The sequence below is a fragment of the Hyaena hyaena genome, unplaced genomic scaffold (genome assembly GCF_003009895.1).
Source record: "Hyaena hyaena isolate Hyena2069 unplaced genomic scaffold, ASM300989v1 scaffold_562, whole genome shotgun sequence".
NCBI classification, from domain to species: domain Eukaryota; kingdom Metazoa; phylum Chordata; class Mammalia; order Carnivora; family Hyaenidae; genus Hyaena; species Hyaena hyaena.
Window position 1 is genome coordinate 928221 of NW_024081198.1, and position 19396 is coordinate 947616.

Sequence of the window (19396 nt, forward strand, 5' to 3'; positions counted from 1 at the left end):
CATCAGGCACCGGCTGATATTATTTTAACATTTAAAATGTTCTGTTCATTGTTTTGAAAGAAAAGAAATATAATGACATAAAGGTAAGTGGTCTTAATAGAACTACCTATCTTGTGTGGAAACATGTAATTGCTATAAAGGGTATAACATCAAATGATGTCAAAATGCTGTAAGTCAAGAAAAAGAAAGGGTCATTGTAAAAGTGTCTATTAACTTTGCACACGATGATTCCTCCCCCTGGAACCCCAGTCCTCCTTGCACTCTATGGATTGCTCCTTCTCATTTTGCAGATTTCAGCTTAAAAGCCATCTTCTCAATGAACTTCCAAGATTCCTTTGCTAGGGTGGGTACCCTAAAAATTCTGTCCCTTCCCCCTGCCATACTCTTCCCTAGGTCCATAGTCCTTCTTTGCATTATACACCACAATTTTAGTTATTTTGTTTGTTCACTGATCCTCTAACTCTCCCACAAGCACATAACCCCACACGGGCAGGGATCAAACCCGAGCACAGAGCCCGCACTCGCTTACACCTGTGAAACGGACGAAGGAACATGTATCAGATCACTGAGTATCAAGGAAAAACCTGTTGTATTACTTTTTTATTTTTAAAAAATATGTTTTTATTTATTTTTGAAAGAGAGACAGAGCATGAGTGGGAGAAGGGGAGAGAGAGGAAGGGAGACACCCAATCTGAAACAGGCTCCACGCTCCGAGCTGTGAGCACAGAGGCCAATGAATGGCACGATCATGACCTGGGCTCAAGTCGGACGCTTAACCAACTGAACCACCCAGTCGCCCCAGGAAAAACTTATTTTATGTCTCAGTCCCCAACATTCCATTCTCAGAATCCCACCATATAGGATGATATATCTCCCTTCGTGTTTTTAACATTAATTTAAAACCTAGCATTGAAAATTAGTTTAGTAAAGACATAATAATAGTCAAAAGGATTAAAGCCATCCACATTTTATCACACTTTCTTATGGAGTTCTGGATCCTTTTTACCTTAGAGGAAAGTTCTAGTTAGTGACAGAACTGAAAGGCTCTTTAGTATATTCAATGGTTTTATTACTAAATAAAGAACACACTGCATCAGGTCCAGAAAACCAAAAACAAGTCGGCAGAATTGTTACTCATGTCATATGGCTATCTAAATAGCTAATTCTACTTTGGAATACACCAAATATATAGTCCTTTCCTCTAGAACACTTTTGATTTTTTAGATTTTATTTTATTTTCTAAGAAATGTTAGGGTTTTTTTTTTTTTTTTTTTTGCATTTTTTTAGTATTTATTTATTTTTGAGACAGAGAGAGACAGAGTGTGAGTGGGAGAGGGGCAGAGAGAGGGAGACACAGAATCCAAAGCAGGCTCCAGGCTCTGAGCTGTCAGCACAGAGCCCGATGTGGGGCTCGAACCCAAGAATCATGAGGTCATGACCCAAGCCCAAGTCGGACACTTAACCGACTAAGTCACCCATGCGCCTTCTAGATTTTATTTTTAAGTCATCTCTATACCGAACGTGGGGGTCAAACTCACAACCCAAAGATCAAGAGTCACATGCTCTTCCCACTGAGCCAGCCAGGTGTTCCTCACCCAGAACACTTATATGTGTAAAGGTAGGTCACAGATTTGAAGAAAGATGACTTTTGTTGAGAGCTGATGGAACAGAAGATCTCCTAGGGTGTAACAGATAACATCGCTGACCTACCACCAGCCTGCGGGTCTGGCAGTCCTCTGGCCAGGCAAGGCATGCTCTTCTCTTTGGTTTAAATCATTTTATCCCACTTAAAACATTTTAGATTTATAGAAAATTTGAGAAAATAGGACACAGTTCCCATATATCTTCTCACCAAATTGCCCATATCATGAACACCATATATTAGTACATTATGGTACGCTTACCACAATCCATGAATTGATACTGATACATTATTAACTAAAGTCTGCAGTTTATTCAGATTTCCTTAGTTTTTACTGAATATCTTCTTCTGTTCCAGGATCCCATCCAGAATACCAGAGTACACGTTAAAGGAGAGTATGATTCTTAAAGAATATATAAATTAAGAAAAAACCTGAAAGCTAATATGCAAATTAAGAAAAAACCTGAAATCTAATGACCGATAGAAAACTCATGAATGTATTTCCTTCTTTGCTATTTTTCACTTAGGACAAAAATGAACATGTAATCTCACCGGTATCTAAAATGTACAAATTAAAACACAGAATATTAATTTTTTTAAAACATAGAATTTAATTGACAACTAATGGCTTTCTTAATGATAGGCATTGCCAAAGGTCTGTTAAAATTTGTGGCACTCTAAGTTGCTACCATTCTTTTTTCAAACAATTTGGCAAGTAACTAAAATTTCCTTGGTCTAGTAATTTGACTTCTGAGAAATTATATTAAGGAAATAATCCAAAATGTAGGTAAAAAGTATGTACAAAACATGTGCAAACATGTTAACAAGATTATTTATAATATGAAAAGTTGGGATTAGCCTACAATTCCAAGTTGGGATGTGACAGAGTAAACTTTTACATATTTCAGTGAGAATATTATGCCGTTATTAAAAATGACAATAAACCAATAATGGACTATTATGGGGGAGAAAGTGGAATATGTGCACACTGAATACAAATTGGAAAAATAGCTCAAAGGAAATTCAGCATGTAAACTGGGTAGATTAGCATGATTTTGTTTTTCCTTCTCTTTTTGTCTAGTCTCCATTTTCACAATGTAAGTTGGTATGGTTATCTTACTTTTATGGGAGGAAATCTTATAAACTGAAAAATGATGAGCGATTTAACAATCTTGTTATATAAAAAGGAAAATTTTAGTTCTAGATTTCTCATAAATCTCAGTAGTAACAAGAAAATATTAACATTATATTCTTATTACCTCTTCCCCTGCTATTTTAGTCCCATTTTTCAAAGATTTTCAGCAGTTGAGAGCACTCCATTGTCAATTAAAGTCAAGGACCCCTCATTTTACAAGTGGGAGGGTCTCTGGCTGCTAATCAACTGAAAGATTAGGGCGAGATCTTGCATTTTATTAATGGAATAACTCAAGATTCTTAGCCAGCAAGTAAGAGCTCTCTCTTTCATAACAGTGGTCTCCAAACTCTTCTGATCCTGGACCCATCAGTAAAAAGTAATCTGAGACTGAAATGCATTTTTGTTTATATACTTAGTATAATTATTATATATGAAACCTTTTATATGAAACTTTATATGCATTTATATGTATTTTATACTTTATATAAATATTTCATATATATATATTTTTTAATATTTTTATTTCTAGGAGAGAGACAGAGAGAGACAGCGTGAGCAGGGGAGGGTCAGAGAGAGAGGGAGACACAGACTCTGAAACAGGCTCCAGGCTCTGAGCTGGCAGTCAGCACAGAGCCCGACACGGGGCTCGAACCCACGAACTGCGAGATCATGACCTAAGTGAAATTCAGACACTTAACCGACTAAGCCACCCAGGGGCCTCCATATATATTTCTATGCCTTATATTTGTAACTTTGAGAAAAAGAAACATCAAAAGAGTAATATGTAAATGAAAGTGTTGCTATTTTTTCTCCACACTCTAACTGATATCCTGGCTACACTCACCGACAGTGGTGTCCACTCTCCAGGCTAGAGCTTGATATACTGCCAAGAGTGTGGGCTTGATGGTCAGAAGAACTTTGCTTTAGAGAAGTCTGGGTGTCTCAGTCAGTTAAGCATCCAACTTTGACTCAAGTCATCATCTTACAGTTCGTGAGTTGGAGCCCTGCGTCAGGCTCTATGCTGACAGCTCAGAACCCGGAGCCTGCTTCAGATTCTGTGTCTCCCTCTCTGTCTGGTCCTCCCCCACTCATATTCTGTCTCTTTCTGCCTGTCTTTCTCAAAAATAAATAAACATTAAACAATTTTTTTTAAAAAGGGAAGAAAAAGAAGAACTTTGCTCTGAATGTTAGCTCTGTCACATGCTAGTTCTAGATGCCCTGGGATAATTAGCTCATGTTCAGAACCCACTGCTCCATTTGTAAAATGGTAACAAATAGTATCAACCTCACAGAGTTGTAGGAGTTGAATAAAGTGTATGTTTTTTGGGGGCTTTTTTTGGTGGAAAAATCATCCAACAAATCATGGTACAGCTATAAATTCACCGTCTCAATCTGGACTTCTCCCTCAATACTGTGACATTTCTTCCGTGTTTCATCATTTTATTTTCCCACACTCTCTCCAACCACTATTTCAAAGCTCTGCTTTCCCAAACCTCAGTTAACCTACCTCCCTCTCATTCTTAGCTGATGATCTCACATATAATTTGTTTTAATGTTTATTCATTTTTTGAGACAGAGAGACAGAGCGTGAATGGGGGAGGGGCAGAAAAAGAGACAGGGAATCTGTCTTTATCTGTTTTGTTCACTGACCTTTTATGGGTCGGACTCTGCTCTAGATACTGGCGATGGGTCAGTGAACAAAACAGATAAAGTTCATGCCACTGCAGATCTTATGTTTTAGGAATGATATAATATGAATATGGAATGAGTTACAGAATGATATGCTATGGAGAAAAATACAGCAAGGTTAAGGTTTATAGGGCATGCCAGGGAGAGTTTACATGACAGAGACAGGAAATAAGTAAGGGACCTGGAAACACACTTATCTGTGGGAAGAATATTCCAGGTCAAGAGAAAATAATCAGGTTTCTAGACCCCTGAGGGAGAAACATGCTTAGGATACTGATGGAACAGCAAGGAAACCAATGTGACGAAGGCAGCGCTGAAGAAGGTCAGAGAGGTGGTGTGGGGCCAGGCCATGTGCAGCCTTTTAAGCTACAGTAGATAGGGTATCAAAGGGAAGTTTAAGCAGAGAAGAATGATATGATCTGTTTCTTGTTTTGAAAGGGTCACTGTAGATACTTGTTGAAAATATACAGCAAAAGGAACCTGGTTGCAAGGTTACTGCAGTATGCAGGCATGGGGTGCTGGTGGCTTGGGGCGGGGCATGGGCTCTCACTGTGGCTGCTTTGAGGGGTTGCTTACACTGTCTGCTGATGGATGGGATATGGGGTTTCAGAGCAAAGGAGTTGCCAGGGATGCCTCCCAGGGCTTTGAATGGAATCGCCATGACGGAGCTGGGAAAACCTGAAGAACAGGAAGATTCCGGGAGTGGGCAGGGAATCAGAAATTTGTTTTCAGGTACTCTGAATTTAAAATTTCTATGGCCAAATACATAGCTGGAAATGAGTCTGAAATCCAGAAGAAAGAACCAGGCTAAGGATTTTCATTTGTTGTTGTTGTTGTTGTTGTTGTTGTTTTAATATTTATTTATTCTTGAGAGAGTGAGACAGAGGTTACTAATTTGAAAGCTGTAACAATGAGATGATACCTAAAGTTATAATGTAGATAAATAAGAGAAGTCATCCAGGGATTGAGGTCTGGAACAATCCAATGCTTTAAGGTTCAGAGATAATAAGAATTGCAATGGAGACCTAATGGAGCTGCCACCACGAATAAAGATGGAATTATTTGGATAAGAAAGTAGGTAAAAAATCTGGAAAGAAAATAATGGCATGGTATATACAGGAAAACACATGTCATTAAAAACTACTAGAATATAAAGTGGGGAGTCAGAAATTTAGACAAGACTCCTTTGTTGCCAAACTAGGGAGACTGGCCTTTACCCTGTGGGACACGTAGAGCAACTGAATAGATAGAAGACGTAGAAGGGTTAAAGTTGATTTTAGACTTCCAGCTTCTGGGTGAAGGATGAGTTTTAGGCAAGAATGTAAATAGGGAAAGCCTACAGGAGACTGCATGTCTCAGACAAAAGAAATGACTGAGATCCTGAATTAGGGTAATAAATCAAGAAGAAGAAAAGAATAAAGAAAAGAAACAAAGAAAAGAAAAAGGGGTTGGAACCAAAAAGGAAAATTAGCAAGTAAAAACATCAGCAGGATGTGGATGCTGAGGGAGGGGCAAGGAAGCCAGAGAATTCCAGCAAGGCTGCCAAGCTTCCAGAAAGCTGGAGTGTGGGAAGGCTGAGCTGGATGGCAGTGGCACTGACCAGCATAAGAAACAGATGAGTCATGCTCTGGGGGAGAAGGGGGTGACTTCAGCGTTTGATGTGCTGTATTTGACGTGCCGGTGGACTCAGGAGCCATGTGTGGCAGGGGGATATCTAAGTTTGCAACAGAAGAGGTCAGAGCTGGAAAGAGATCTGGGAATTGTCATCACAGACGTTCTAGGTAAAGCGCCAGAAAGGATAAGATCTTCCAGCACGGGAGTCAGCGTGCTTCTTCAAGACTACCACTAAGGCCAGGACGGCGGTAATGGACATAACAGCAAAGAAGCAAACGTGGCAGGAGGGAGGAAAAAGCAAGAAAAAGTAGGAAATAAAAACAGGTAGAGAGTAGAAGAAAAAAAGGCTCTGTGTAAAGCACTTTACGCCAAGCATGCCACTGATTCTGGGCAAATACCTGTGGTTTCATTTTTAATATCCTTTCCCAGGTCATATAGCATGTTTACGGGCCTTCTGACCACAGCTGCACTGCAAACAGATTACTTCAGGGAACGATTTGCAACGATGCCTAGACCCACCCTTTTTTTTTTTTTTTTTTTTAACTTGGCCAACTAAAACCACAACATTATTGCTGGAACAAAGTTTATTTCAATTCAACAAACATGTACTGGACTAAATGCCAACGGTATAGAAATGAGTAAGACAGAGTCCTCTGCTCTACACTTTTAACCAAGATGAAAGACTTAAAAACAAATACTTAGAATGGTCTTTTCCCAGTATAAATTTGACTCTATCACTCTACTTAAAATCATCTGTAGCTGAGACTGCTTCCACACCCACCCCTCCATATCCACAATTTCCTTCTTCTGACATGGTTCATATGATTAACATGGCCACTGAGAATAAAGACTACATTCTTAACCTTCCGTGCAAGTAAATGTGGCCATTTACTAGGTTCTAACCTAAGTGGAAATGGTGTCAGCAATTTCCAGAAAGCATCCTTAAAGGGAAGGACTTACTTCTACTCCTCTATATTACTTCCTCTGACCTGCTGTCTGGAAGGTAGACATGATGGCTGGAACTGCAGCATCCACCTTAGGCCAAGAGGTGACTTTGGAAACAGCAGATACACACGTAAGAGCAATAAGCTCTACAGACTAGCTACAGACTGTGAATACAGAGAGGATTACTTACATTGTTATTTTGTTGTTGGTGGCTAACAGCCAACTAATATACTGTTAGTGTGATAATTGAAGTATAGCAATGTCTACCTTCAGCTCTGTCTATCCGTCCATCCACCCTGCTGTCTGACTCTTAAGTAGAAATGGAACACACCACAGATTTAGTACCAGAAATATCATACTAATCCCATGCAAAAATAATACTTACAAAGTGAAAATTCAAGTATTTACCAACAGACACATTAATATAAACATTAGTACACTCACTCAATAAGTGCAACATTAACAAAAAGATGTAAAATTCATTCTTCAGATATCAGTATTATTGACTTCCAACTTCAAGATAGCTTTACTAATATTTTAACTTACTTCTTTTGAAGGATTCATGGGTAATGTAAAGATAGTTTTCCAGTACGACCAGACGAACATTGCAAACAGTAGATGATAAGCAATCAGGCACACAACTAAAATGAGAAAAACGTAATTAACATTATAATATGCAAAACACACTAAAATCATGGTGTTCACAAAAGATATGTTTGTTCCAAATGAACCAAATTCTTCACTAATTTAATTATTCCATATCCTATGATTAGAAAGCTCTCATCTGTAGGTACCGTCATCTACTGGCCAAATGGTGACAGAGACATTTCCTAAATTATAAAAGTAAGTCAGCCGTGCCTGTAGCTTTAAATAATAAACACAGCATTAAACAAATGTTCAAACATTCAGGCTTAAAGAACTTGACTTCCCTGACGAAGAATAGCAAAACCAGTTCCTATTTGAGAGGGTATTTGCTAATTTTGCTTAGCGGTAGTCAAATCTGTCGGCAGTGATTGTTTTAATGACTCTGTATTTAAACAGAGACCATCTGGACAAAGAGAGATTTCCTCTAATAGGAGTTCAAGTGTCTTGTTTATCACACGGGACAACTTCTAAGAAAAGTATACTTTGCTCAGGCAACATATATAAGCATACTTTGTATGGTGTTTTAGTCTTGAGGTACTGTATTATGCAAGTACAAAATATTCTGTATGCAGTGATAATGATCAATTCTGGAAAATACATTAATATAAATATATAAACACATATAAATAAACATATAAGTGTATTATAAATATATGAAAATATATTCTGTAAGACACAGTTGAAATATGTTAGTTTAAAATACAGCATGTTTGGTATTTTAAAATTATATGGCAATTTCTTAAAGAATGACAATATGCACAGAAGCATTTAAAAATTCAATTATCTAATGAGGCACTTAAATCAGTGTGTAATGACTACAGCTAATGATATTTTCCGTGAACTATATGGGTGACTCAGGAATGGGGTAATTCTCTGAGTTGAAACAAGAGACTGTTGATATTCTTATATTTTGAGGCCACAAAGACTCTTTGGCACAATGGCTACCATTTCAAGGGAGAGGTCTTTGCCAAATGTCTGCCAGAACTCAGTCTGGGGACTGAGGGAAGTCTTTAACCCACCGTGACTCCACGTTCTCAAAGTATAATTTGCTAATTCCAGCCAACTGTGAATGAATACTCTTTTTAAAAAACTACTTTAACAATTTCACATCTAAAACAATAATAAAACATGTCATACCTTGTTCTCCAACGTTTTCCATGGACACTATAGAAATAAAAAGAAAACAGAGATTAGTAGTAGATTACGACCCTTAAGGCAAACAACAGGGCCCGACAGAGTCACAGGGCTCTTGAGTAGGTTGATAACTTGCTTCAAACCAACATTCGTTAAATATTTGTTCAATTTTATCTAGAGGAGAGGCGAGCACTGTTTGGGGGCAGGGTGGAGAAGGAAGGCTGGTGGCTGCATTCCGCCGGGCCTCCATTGGTATTTCAGCCCTGATACCACATAGAAAACTTAACCCATCAGGCATGCTCCCTGTTTGTCTTATTCCTTTATCAGTTGGTTGCTTAGTCTTCCTTCCAACTCAGGGTTCAGATAAAAGCAGTGTTCTCCAGGGGCACCCGGATGGTTCAGTCAGTTAAGCGTCCGACTTCGGCCAAGGTCATGATCCCGCGCTTCGTGGTTTCAAGCCCTGCATCGGGCTCTGTGCTGACAGCTCAGAGCCTGGAGCCTGCTTCGGATTCTGTGTCTCCCTCTCTCTCTGCCCCTCCCCCGCTGTACTGTCTCTTAAAAATAAACAAACATTAAAAAAAAAGAAAAAGCAGTGTTCTCCAGGTCAGTACATTTTCAGAGGTATTTATTGCTCTTTACAAGTTGACAACTGCCTAGATAATTCTCCAGAAAGACTAAAATGTTGTATCCATGGCACATACTCTTGTCAAATTTCTAGAAGTGCAAATTCTTATGCCCAATGACTAATTGCTCCCTACTGTTCAATGAGAGATGCAGGTAATGTACCTGAGGAACTCCCATCCTTGAGGGGCTGTTGTAAATACCCCAAGGTAGATGAGGACCCTAGATTAGGGACCACTTAGCTGAAAGGAGCTGGGATAAGAAGCTGTATTTAGAAATAACCCAGGCAGTTTTCCTACCTTCTATATTGTCTGCTTGTTTTGTTTCCCATTTGGCCTTCTTCCCTTCTTCCTTCTTCCATCTTTGTACTAAGATCCTTTTTGGAAGTTTTGGCCTATCTCAAAGCTGGAAGTTGTAGCCAGCAAAGATTTGATATTTCCTGGAATATAGTTTCATTGCCTTAAGAAGCACTGGAACCAGAGAGTAATGTTGTGAAAGCTTTTTAAGATTATCTGATCCAAAAAACATCCTTCCCAAGAGAGCTACTGAATGTTAGTTTAGGGTTTCTAGAGGCAGCAGGAGCCCATGGTTTGGGAGTAAGTCCATTCCATTATTGGACTGCTCTAAAAAATGATTATAGGAGATTTGTGTGCTGAAATTGGCCTCTTTGTGTCTTCTACCTATGGTATCGAGGCTTCTAATCTGTAGCATTAAACAGAAAATCTAAACAACAGACTTTCACATATTTAAAGTTATTGTATCTCCCTTAAATTCTGTCTCTTAGTCCAAATAATATATGAGTTCCAGATCTCTCACCAACCTTGATGTGGCTCCTTTAAATACAGTACTTCCTTGACTCTCAATTTCCTTTAACATTGTTTTTAATGTCTATTTATTTTGAGAGAGAGAGAGAGACAGACAGACAGACAGGCTCTGTACTGACAGCACAGAGCCAATGCAAGGCTTGATCTCATGAAATATGAGATCATGACCTGGGCCAAAATCAAAGGCAGATGCTTAACCACCTGAGCCACTGAGGTGCCCCTCCTTTAACATTTCTAATACCCAGAATGGGGCAGGCAGACAAGATGGTGACCATGTGAATACCTTCACTATGGGTCACAATCTTAATTTTCCCATCAAATGTTTATTTGCCTAATTTTATCTTGCATTAGCCTAATTCCTTTCTGGTCTGTGCCCTACAGTGATAACTTTCCAATATTCCTGAGAATTTAAACCTCTTCCCTAACTAACTGTGGTACAGTGAGGCAACAAGAACTCTGACCTGTTGAAAGATCCTAAGGAATCTCAACACTTTCTTGGCACCAAAAGTACACAGGAAGAGAGGAAGCGGGGATGATAAGTTATCAACCGAGTTATCAAAGATGTTCCCGTCTGCAAAGAACACAATGATGGCCTTCAAGGATTACATCTTGGAGTCTAGAACCATGCTAGACACTGCAAGGCTGGCAGACTGGGTCACCAGTTGTTTTCCAGATGCCCTGTCCACTGAGGGCTCTCCTCCGTTATCACTCATTCCTCGAAGAAATGGAATGAGGCATCCGAGAAAAGGTGACTGGTCAGTTATCAGTTCAGAATTACTAAGAGTGAGACTTTCTGTTGCAGTATTATCTTTAAGAAACTCTTGGATAAAAATAAAACACGTAAAATCCAGGCTGAAGATTGAGACTATCACCAAAGCAATAACCCTTAATACACAAAAGGATGACAAACTGCTTCTTGATTCAAACCTGGCTTGAATAAACATTCTTAAACATGTATACTAAAAAAAAAAAAAAAAAAGTATGCCCTCCCTTATCTCTTTTGCATGAATTATGAAGCAGTCATTTAATACAGGATGAATAAACTACAGTCCTGTTCCAAATACAGCCAGCCCCCGATTTCTGCAGACAAGTTTTTACTGGAACATAGATACATCCATTCGCTTTTGTGGCTAGTTTGTGTTCTAATGGCAGAGTTGGGTAGGTGTGACAGGGTCAGTATGGCCTGTATTGCCTAAAATATATACTATCTGATCCTCTATTAAAAAGGTTTTCCAACCCCTGTATATTAGAATTCTCCAAAGTAACAGAACTAACTAACACACATACACACACACACACACACACACACACACACACACACACACACACACACAGTGAGAGGGAGAGAAGTGATTGGCTGATTTGAAGGAATTGGCTCCCATGATTATAGGGAATGACAAGTCTGGAATCTGCACAGCAGGCTGTAAGCAGAAACTCCAGTAAACAGTTAATATTGCAATCCTGGGTTCAAGACAACCTCAAGGCAGAATCTTTCTTCAGGGACCCTCAAGCTTTTCCTTAAAGGCCTTCAACTGATTGGATAAGGTCCACCCACATTATAGAAGGTAATGTGCTTTACTTAAAGTCTATTGATTTAAAAGTTAATCGCATTTAAAAAATACCTTCATAGAAACATCTAAACTGCTGTTGAACTAAACGAATGGGCATCATAGCCTACCCAGGTTGACACAGAATTCATCATCACACCCTGATGTTATAATTGAGTTTTATTCCAGAAATCTACTGAGAAGATATGTGTTGATCTTTTATATGAGTTCTCAAGTGAAGGTTACTATTTATTATATGTTCATTATTTATTATAAATCAATAAGTCAGAACTATAGCCAACAACAGATCCACAGTACATCTTTATGCATCTGCCAGAGGGAAACTAATAATAAAATCCCTTTTCATACTCTAAAAACCCTACAAACAAATAATCCTTCAAATTAAATTTATTTATTCACCCTTATGATCATTTAGGATGCTATCAAACCCTATTCTCTAAACAGCTCTAAAAATATTAGAGGTTTAGTCTCCACTGATTTAAATTCAACCTTGATTTAAAGCAGGGAATCATCTCAAAGATCATGCTAGTCCTATAATTTCACCAAGCGATTTTTTAAAATTTGGCTTTGGTGATGATGCATTAGGAGTTGGTTACCAACAATTATATTTATTGATAAGAAGCAGCCCAGCAAACTGCTGGTAACTTAAATCTAATTCAACTCTTAGTTATAAGTACATCCAACATCCAAAACTTCAGACACTAAAATACGCCTTCATAGTAGGAAAAAAAAGTACTTACCCCCTTAATTTAGCAAAGAACAGTTATATAATTGTTGCTAGAACAATTTGGTTTTTAGGTATTTTCACTGCAGATGTATACTGCTGTGATCTTTCTATTTCTTAGTCTGAATTTTATTTTTCTTGCCTTCAAATTCAAACTCTCTATTTTGGAGGAATAACTTACTCACACTGCATATACACAGTACCTTCTCTATATAAATCCATGGCACTATTTCCAAATTCCAAATTCAGTTCAACATAGATACATCTTAGCCCTGTATATGCAGTCTACTAATGACAACCAAAAATAAAAATTTGGTTCTAATGAATGAACTGTAGGACAACTTCATAGTCAAGTTCTATTGGGGGGGGGTGCTTATCTTTACCTCGTTTATTGAAAAACATCCACTAACTCCTCTAAGCTTATCTATTGGGTATAGAATGGAAAATGTGATTCCACCTCTTTGCTCAAAGAGCTTAAAGTTTATGAGATCATTGTAGTTCAAAGTTAAAACTAACTGAAAAAACAAGGAAAGTTTTTAAGGCATTTTGAGTTAAGTAATCGAAGCAGGTCAGATTCAGATTAAGTCAAAAACAGCAGTAGCAATACAAATATGCTTTAATATCTCCTGTCCTAACCAAGTCTCTCCTTTGACCTCATCTCTTGGGCTGCTATCCCATTTTTCTGGACTTTTCACAAGAAAACTTACTAAAAATTTTTTTAATGTTATTTATTTTTGAGAGAGAGAGAGAACAGGAGAGGGGCAGAGAGAGAGGGAGACACAGAATCTGAAGCAGGCTCCAGGCTCTGCGCTGACAGCAGAGAGCCCAATTCAGGGCTTGAACTCACAGACCATGAGATCAGGACCTGAGCTAAAGTTGGGCGTGTAGCCGACTGAGCCACCAAGCCATCCCACAATAAAACGTATGTTAATGATCATCCAAATGCACTGTCTGTACCCCCTCTAACTTCCTATTACTTCCTGAACCAACTCCAGCTGGCTTTTCACCCCTGAATTCTACTGCTATCACTCCTGTTAAGGACACCAAAGCCGTCCCTTGCTGTAAATTCTCAATACTCAAGTTACTCTAGCAGAATTAATTATGCTCTTTTTGTCTATCGAAATGACAGAGAATTCTCCGACTAAATTGGCCAGGGGAAGCCCCTTGAAGTAGGATCCTTTGTTCTTTAATCTACTTTCCAAGAAGATCTAGCTCATTTTTCAGGTTATTACAGATCAAAATGAGCGTGGTAGGAGGTACATGACAAATCATTCCTGTAAATACCAGTCACATTGCTGCCAGACCAGCTTAATGACAGCCCTAAGAAAATACAGTATTCAGATCAATACTTCCAGCTGAATTCCAACTATATTCCTTTCTTCCTAACAAATGTTTTTAAATTAATTGTCTTTATAATGGATCTACTTATATTTTAAGTCTTTTTCAAACTGTGTTTTCCTTTGTTATTCTTATATGTCACTGTAATTTTATTAACAACCGCAGTGCCTGCCTTCCTCGCTGACCTCATCTCATGCCCCTCCCCTTCTTGGGCAGAAGGCCTCCGCCACTCCAGGCTGCCTTGCTTCTTGAACGTGCTAACATGTTCTCTCCAGATCCTCTGCACTTGCATTTAACTAGGTAGGAGGAGACCCACACTCTGGTCTAATCCTCCTACTATGCATGACCTTGATCATGATATTCAGCTGATCTGTGCTTTGATTTTGGTGTTTAAACAAAAATTTGTACTTTACCTGGACAGTTCTTTTGGCTCTAAAACTATCCTCAGTCCTACTCTCAAAGAGTAAGGATAAGGCTTCATGATGCAGAACTTCCCAACACACGGCTTCCAACCGGGCTCCAGCCTAAGACCCTGACAGCCCTACCCACAAACATCGTGCCAGACAATCTACATTCCTCACTGGGTCTCCACACCATTCCTTAAAAACTCATTTTATAATAGGAATACCATCATCTCATTTAAAATGTAAACTGATAACACTAAAACCCTTCCACGGCCTTGCACTGAATTTACAATACAGTCCAACCTCCTTACTTAGGTCCCCATGGTCGACCATGATTGGGCTCCTTCTGACCTCTCCAAGATCACGTCTCATCACTCATCTGCTGCACACTAAGCTGCAGACAGGCTGTCCTGTTTCTAGAACATACTAAACCTCAGTGTCTTTACCTTGTCTGAAAAGCTCTTCCCCAGCTCCATTCTTGGCTAGCTCTTTATCATCATTCAGACTACAATTTCCATGTCAGTTTCTCTCCGAGGCCCTCCTGTCCAGGTCACCCCTGCAATCATTACAATATATGATTTCTTTCTTAGCCCTGAGCACAATCTGCTAATGGGTTCTCTTCCATGTTTCTCGCTGAGCTCTGAATTCTGGCTCTGCCCTCTGTCTGAGGTTTTATCTTGGCCAAGTTACTTAGCCACTCTGAGCTTTATCTCAATATTTATCCCATTGGGCTGTTTTGTGAATTAAACTACGTAACGTATGTAAAAGCACCCGGAAAAGAACCCGGCACTAAATATTAGGGGCTCAATAAAGGTTAGCTGAACATGGAACATTAAGTATCACAAAAGAGGGAAGTGTTAGGAGTAGGTGTTCCCGAAAGTTTGGTGTTAACTGCGTTATAAACAATGTGGAAAAAGAAGTACACAGCAGTATATAGTGTATCTTTAGCTCGAAGGAATGCCACAAATTCCTGGAGGGTGCGATAAGAAGTTGGGGGAAATAAATTGCTGGAAGACTTTTTGAGTGTGAATAAAGCAGAAGAATGCAGGTGAGTTAGATTGTGGAAATTAATATGAGAAAAACTAAACAAATGACTCTTTATTTAAGTGTTTATTTTTGAGAGAGAGCAAGAAAAGAAGAGAGCGAGCAAGTGGGGTGGGGGAGTGGGGACAGAGAGAGAAGGAGACACAGGATCTGAAGCAGGTTCCGGGCTCTGAGCTGATAGCACAGAGCTCGACTCAGGGCTCGAACCCACAAACCATGAGTTCATGACCTGAGCCGAAGTCAGATGCTCAACCGACTGAGCCACCCAGGCACCCCTGAACAAGTGACTTTCTTGTTTAGACTATATTTTCTTTCCCTCCCCCTTCCAGAGCTCCTTTCCTGTCAACCCCTCCCCACTTGCACCCCGCACCCTCGCCCACTGTGGCCTGACCAGGTTCTGAGAGAGCCTGACACACATCAGAATCTCTGTAGCAGGACTGGGGCTGCATCACTGTGGGGAAAGTCAGCCTTCCCAGGTGGTTTAATGCATTCCTCCTGCCTCTAACCCAGAATTTATTTCTAACAAACTATATTGAGCTAAGCCATGTGCTAGAAATTACCAAAACAACCATGCAAGACTGGAAAACCTTTCCCCCAAAATGGCACAACACGACCTCAAAGACAAAAGATGAACCAGAGTGCGCCAGACAACATAAACCACGAGACAGGAAGTCTCCAACTTAAAAATAGGCTATGGTCCCAAAGGTGATGCAAGGCATTTGTCATCTGGATGGTCAGGCTTCCAAAAGAGCCAGCAAAAGCTTTTCTAATGCATAACCTACCTGAAGCTACATTGCAAAATTATAAATGAACGACGTTATAAAAAATTAGCTGTTCTGTGAAGGGAAGGCTTTTGAATTGCAAAAACCACACTCATTTCCTTTCCACAACTGTAGGCAGCAGCCAGGAGCCCGGGATTAACTGGCTTGGCAAAGTACCACACACTGAGTGGCTTTAATACCAGATAGCTATTTTCTCAGTAGGAGACTAGAAGTCCAAGATCAAGGTGTTGGAAGGATCAGTTTCTTTATAGGCTTCTTCCCTTGGCTTGTAGATGACCGTCTTCTCCCTGTATTTCACATCATGTCACCTCCATACATCCCTGTACATCTCTCTGTATATTCCCTCTTCCTAGAAGGACATCAGTTCTATGAGGACCCACCCTAATTAACATAATTATTTTAACCTAATTATTTCTTTAAAGGCTCCATCTGCAGATACTGTCTTATTCTGAAATCTTGCAGGTTAGATGTTTCAAGCTATGGATTGGGGGAAGACACAATACAGCCCATAACACTTTCTAAAACAAGACTGAGGTCTGAGCAGGGTGAAGTCTGGTGAGGGTGAGAAGGCATCGGTGGGCTGGTGAGGGGTCCAATGTCCAGGGGTGAGAAAAATCTAAAGGAGGGGACAGTTTGTCGAATGCTTACTAAATGCCGGGGATTGTGCTAATTTTTTTTTAAATGTTTCTCTCATTTAAACCTTACAGCAATCTGTCAAGAAGGTATTATTATAATCTTAAAAGTTAGGAAGACAGTCTTACAGAGGTAAAATAACTTTTCTAATGTTATTCAAGTCATAACATATGGAGCTGGGATCTAAATATAAGTCTGCCTGACTCCAAAATTCTTTCAAGGATTCCATGTGGCCTCCTGAGCTGTGATTACACCCCCCCGGGCTTCTCTGTCCAGGACAGCCGTTCCTTCTTCTAGCTCTCACTTACTACCGGCCTGCCTAATACCGTGCCGCCACCTGTTACTTCTGATTTGAGACGCACTCGAGAGCAGGGTTTAAAACGTCCTCCTTGTAACCCTTCTTCCAGCAACTAACTTAAACATAAGCTAGTAACAGATCATTTTACAAACTACGGACACAAATAATTTAAATATCTGGTCATATTTCAGGGTAGTAGTTGGACCTTGGCTTTCCTGAGCTCTCAATTCAGTAACTGGGGAGGGAAATGAACTTCGGGCTCTTAGGACAACAGTGAGATGGCGATACGGAAAAGATTAGGAGATGGGACAGGGGTTTGCTGAGCTCCCTCCTCAGCAGTAGCGGGAAAGGAAGATCATTTTTGAGGTCAGCACTGCCCAGCGCACATGAAGGTACGTTTCCCACTTGTAGGAACTGGCAATGAAGAGAGATGGAACATTCATCTGTCCTTAAATGGTATTTGTAATTCTTCCAGTTACCCAAAAGCTTCCAAGTTAGAAATGTTTCTCTCTCTCAATAACATATTCTAGTAACCTGACCATAACATTGCTCCAAATATCTAAGAAGCGCTAATCTACAGAAATAGTACAAAATGCAATTACCCAAATGAAAGCTGGGAATACTTATATCATTAAGAACGTGTAGGTCTTTCAATACATTAGTTTTTTTTCAATACATCAGTTTTTACAGGAAAATAAAAAACTTGATCCCATGATTATGGCCCTGAAAAACTCACTGCCACTTTCCCCTCGGCAAAGGGAAGGGCAATTCCTGAATCACGGACCGTTCTTAGCAGTGCAGTTAAATAAGGAAATCTGATCTCAGGGCTGGTCCCTTGATCTTTGTGTCCCCATTTCACGGCTTACTCAATGGAATCCTATAATCTCCCGGTCTCAAGTTAAAATAGAAGAGATTCCCCGCACCAGCAGGTTATGCAGATGGCAGTGCAGACGATTTACTCATCCTGTTAGACAGAACTGTATGGGTCCTTCCTCTTCCACACATGGCCATGGGCAACTCAAATACCTACAGTGTCTGGATCTTTCCAACTGTCTCTCTTTCCAATTCCAGATGCCCTTGTTCGGGTTGGGCCTGGCAGGCATGGCTTACTCCTCTGAACCACGCAAGGCTCTAGCAGATGCCACACCCCTTGCAATGTACAACCTGCTTCCCACGTAATGGTTGTCCACTCTGAGGAAGATAGTCAAACAGGTATTTTAGATCCTGAAAACAATTCCCACATTGGTCAGAGCCAAAGCTGTAGAATTGGAAGGGGCTTCATGATTACACTGTCCAATGTAACTATCATCTTTCCTATACGTGTGTATACGTATTTATTAATGGGTAGCAAGCAAAAATGCCACTCACAGTTTGGTCACTTCAGCATTTAAAAATGTGTGTGATAATATAGAAATAATGCCTATAGTATATTTTTAATGTTATTAGATCAATCTCGTTATCTGGTAGAATTATCACGGATGAAAATACTGAGAGTGTTTTGTCTTCACTACCAAACATGAGCTGTCTTGATTAAGTACAAAAATTAATGCTTCTTACTTGCTTCTCCAAGGAAACAGACAAGATTCTAAAACCTCCCATTGTTAACAACTACATGTTGAGTACTAAATGACCAGGGTACATATGACACAGCACATATAATACGTTTAAAAATTAAACCCATATTTCTAGGTTTGTGTCAATTCCTTGGTGTTTATGCAGTACTCCAGGGGAAGGAACTGTATAAAGCTGTAATTCCCAACCTTTGGGTCTGTGATGCTCATCAGAATAGAATTCACAGCAGCACTCCTGAAGGGAGAAATCAAAAGATTTAAAACATCAGCACCAGCAAGAATTGCTGCAGTATCGCACTGGGTCGCAGTGTCTGTTCACACATGCCAGGATATCAAAGTGGGACTCCTCCTTCAGTACTGGGTTACTGGGAAGCCTATTTTCCTTTGTAACTTCGCGGCCACATATTCATGTAGTAAACTCAACACACACAATCGTTCTTTGATCTCAGCCTGAATTGGTATTTCCCTTCTGACTTGCAAGCAGCCATCCCCTTGCCCTAGACTGCAATTACCCATGTAGCCCCAGCAGTCTAACCTGACAGTAACTGCAGTAATATATATACAGTTGCAGCAAGTTTGATATAATTTGATATATTCATAAACTGGCAGTCCACAGATGAAAAATTTGCACTGCCTCTGCTGTACAATCCACTATATTACAATAGTGAATACTATACAAACACCAATTGTATGGTAGAGGTATTCATTCATGTAAGTGGGAAGTTCTAAAATTTGCGTACAGAATTGAGTAAGACAGTCATCAATATTTGGACTGAGTCTCTTCC

At 39.7% G+C, this 19396-nt stretch overlaps 1 protein-coding gene across 3 annotated transcripts in view; it reads right to left on the minus strand.

Moving 5' to 3' along the window:
- The window catches only part of ZDHHC2 (zinc finger DHHC-type palmitoyltransferase 2), a 69351-nt gene that overhangs the window by 36376 nt on the left and 13579 nt on the right, over nucleotides 1–19396 (minus strand). For 2 of the 3 annotated variants that reach the window (XM_039256306.1, XM_039256308.1), the window contains exons 2-3: nucleotides 8808–8834; nucleotides 7572–7666 (exon numbers count right to left, since the gene is read on the minus strand). In XM_039256306.1, the coding sequence (XP_039112237.1) occupies nucleotides 7572–7666; nucleotides 8808–8834 (122 nt within the window). Of the gene's footprint in view, nucleotides 1–7571; nucleotides 7667–8807; nucleotides 8835–9091; nucleotides 9214–19396 lie in introns of those variants that run through there. The other variant, XM_039256307.1, reaches the window with a different exon arrangement.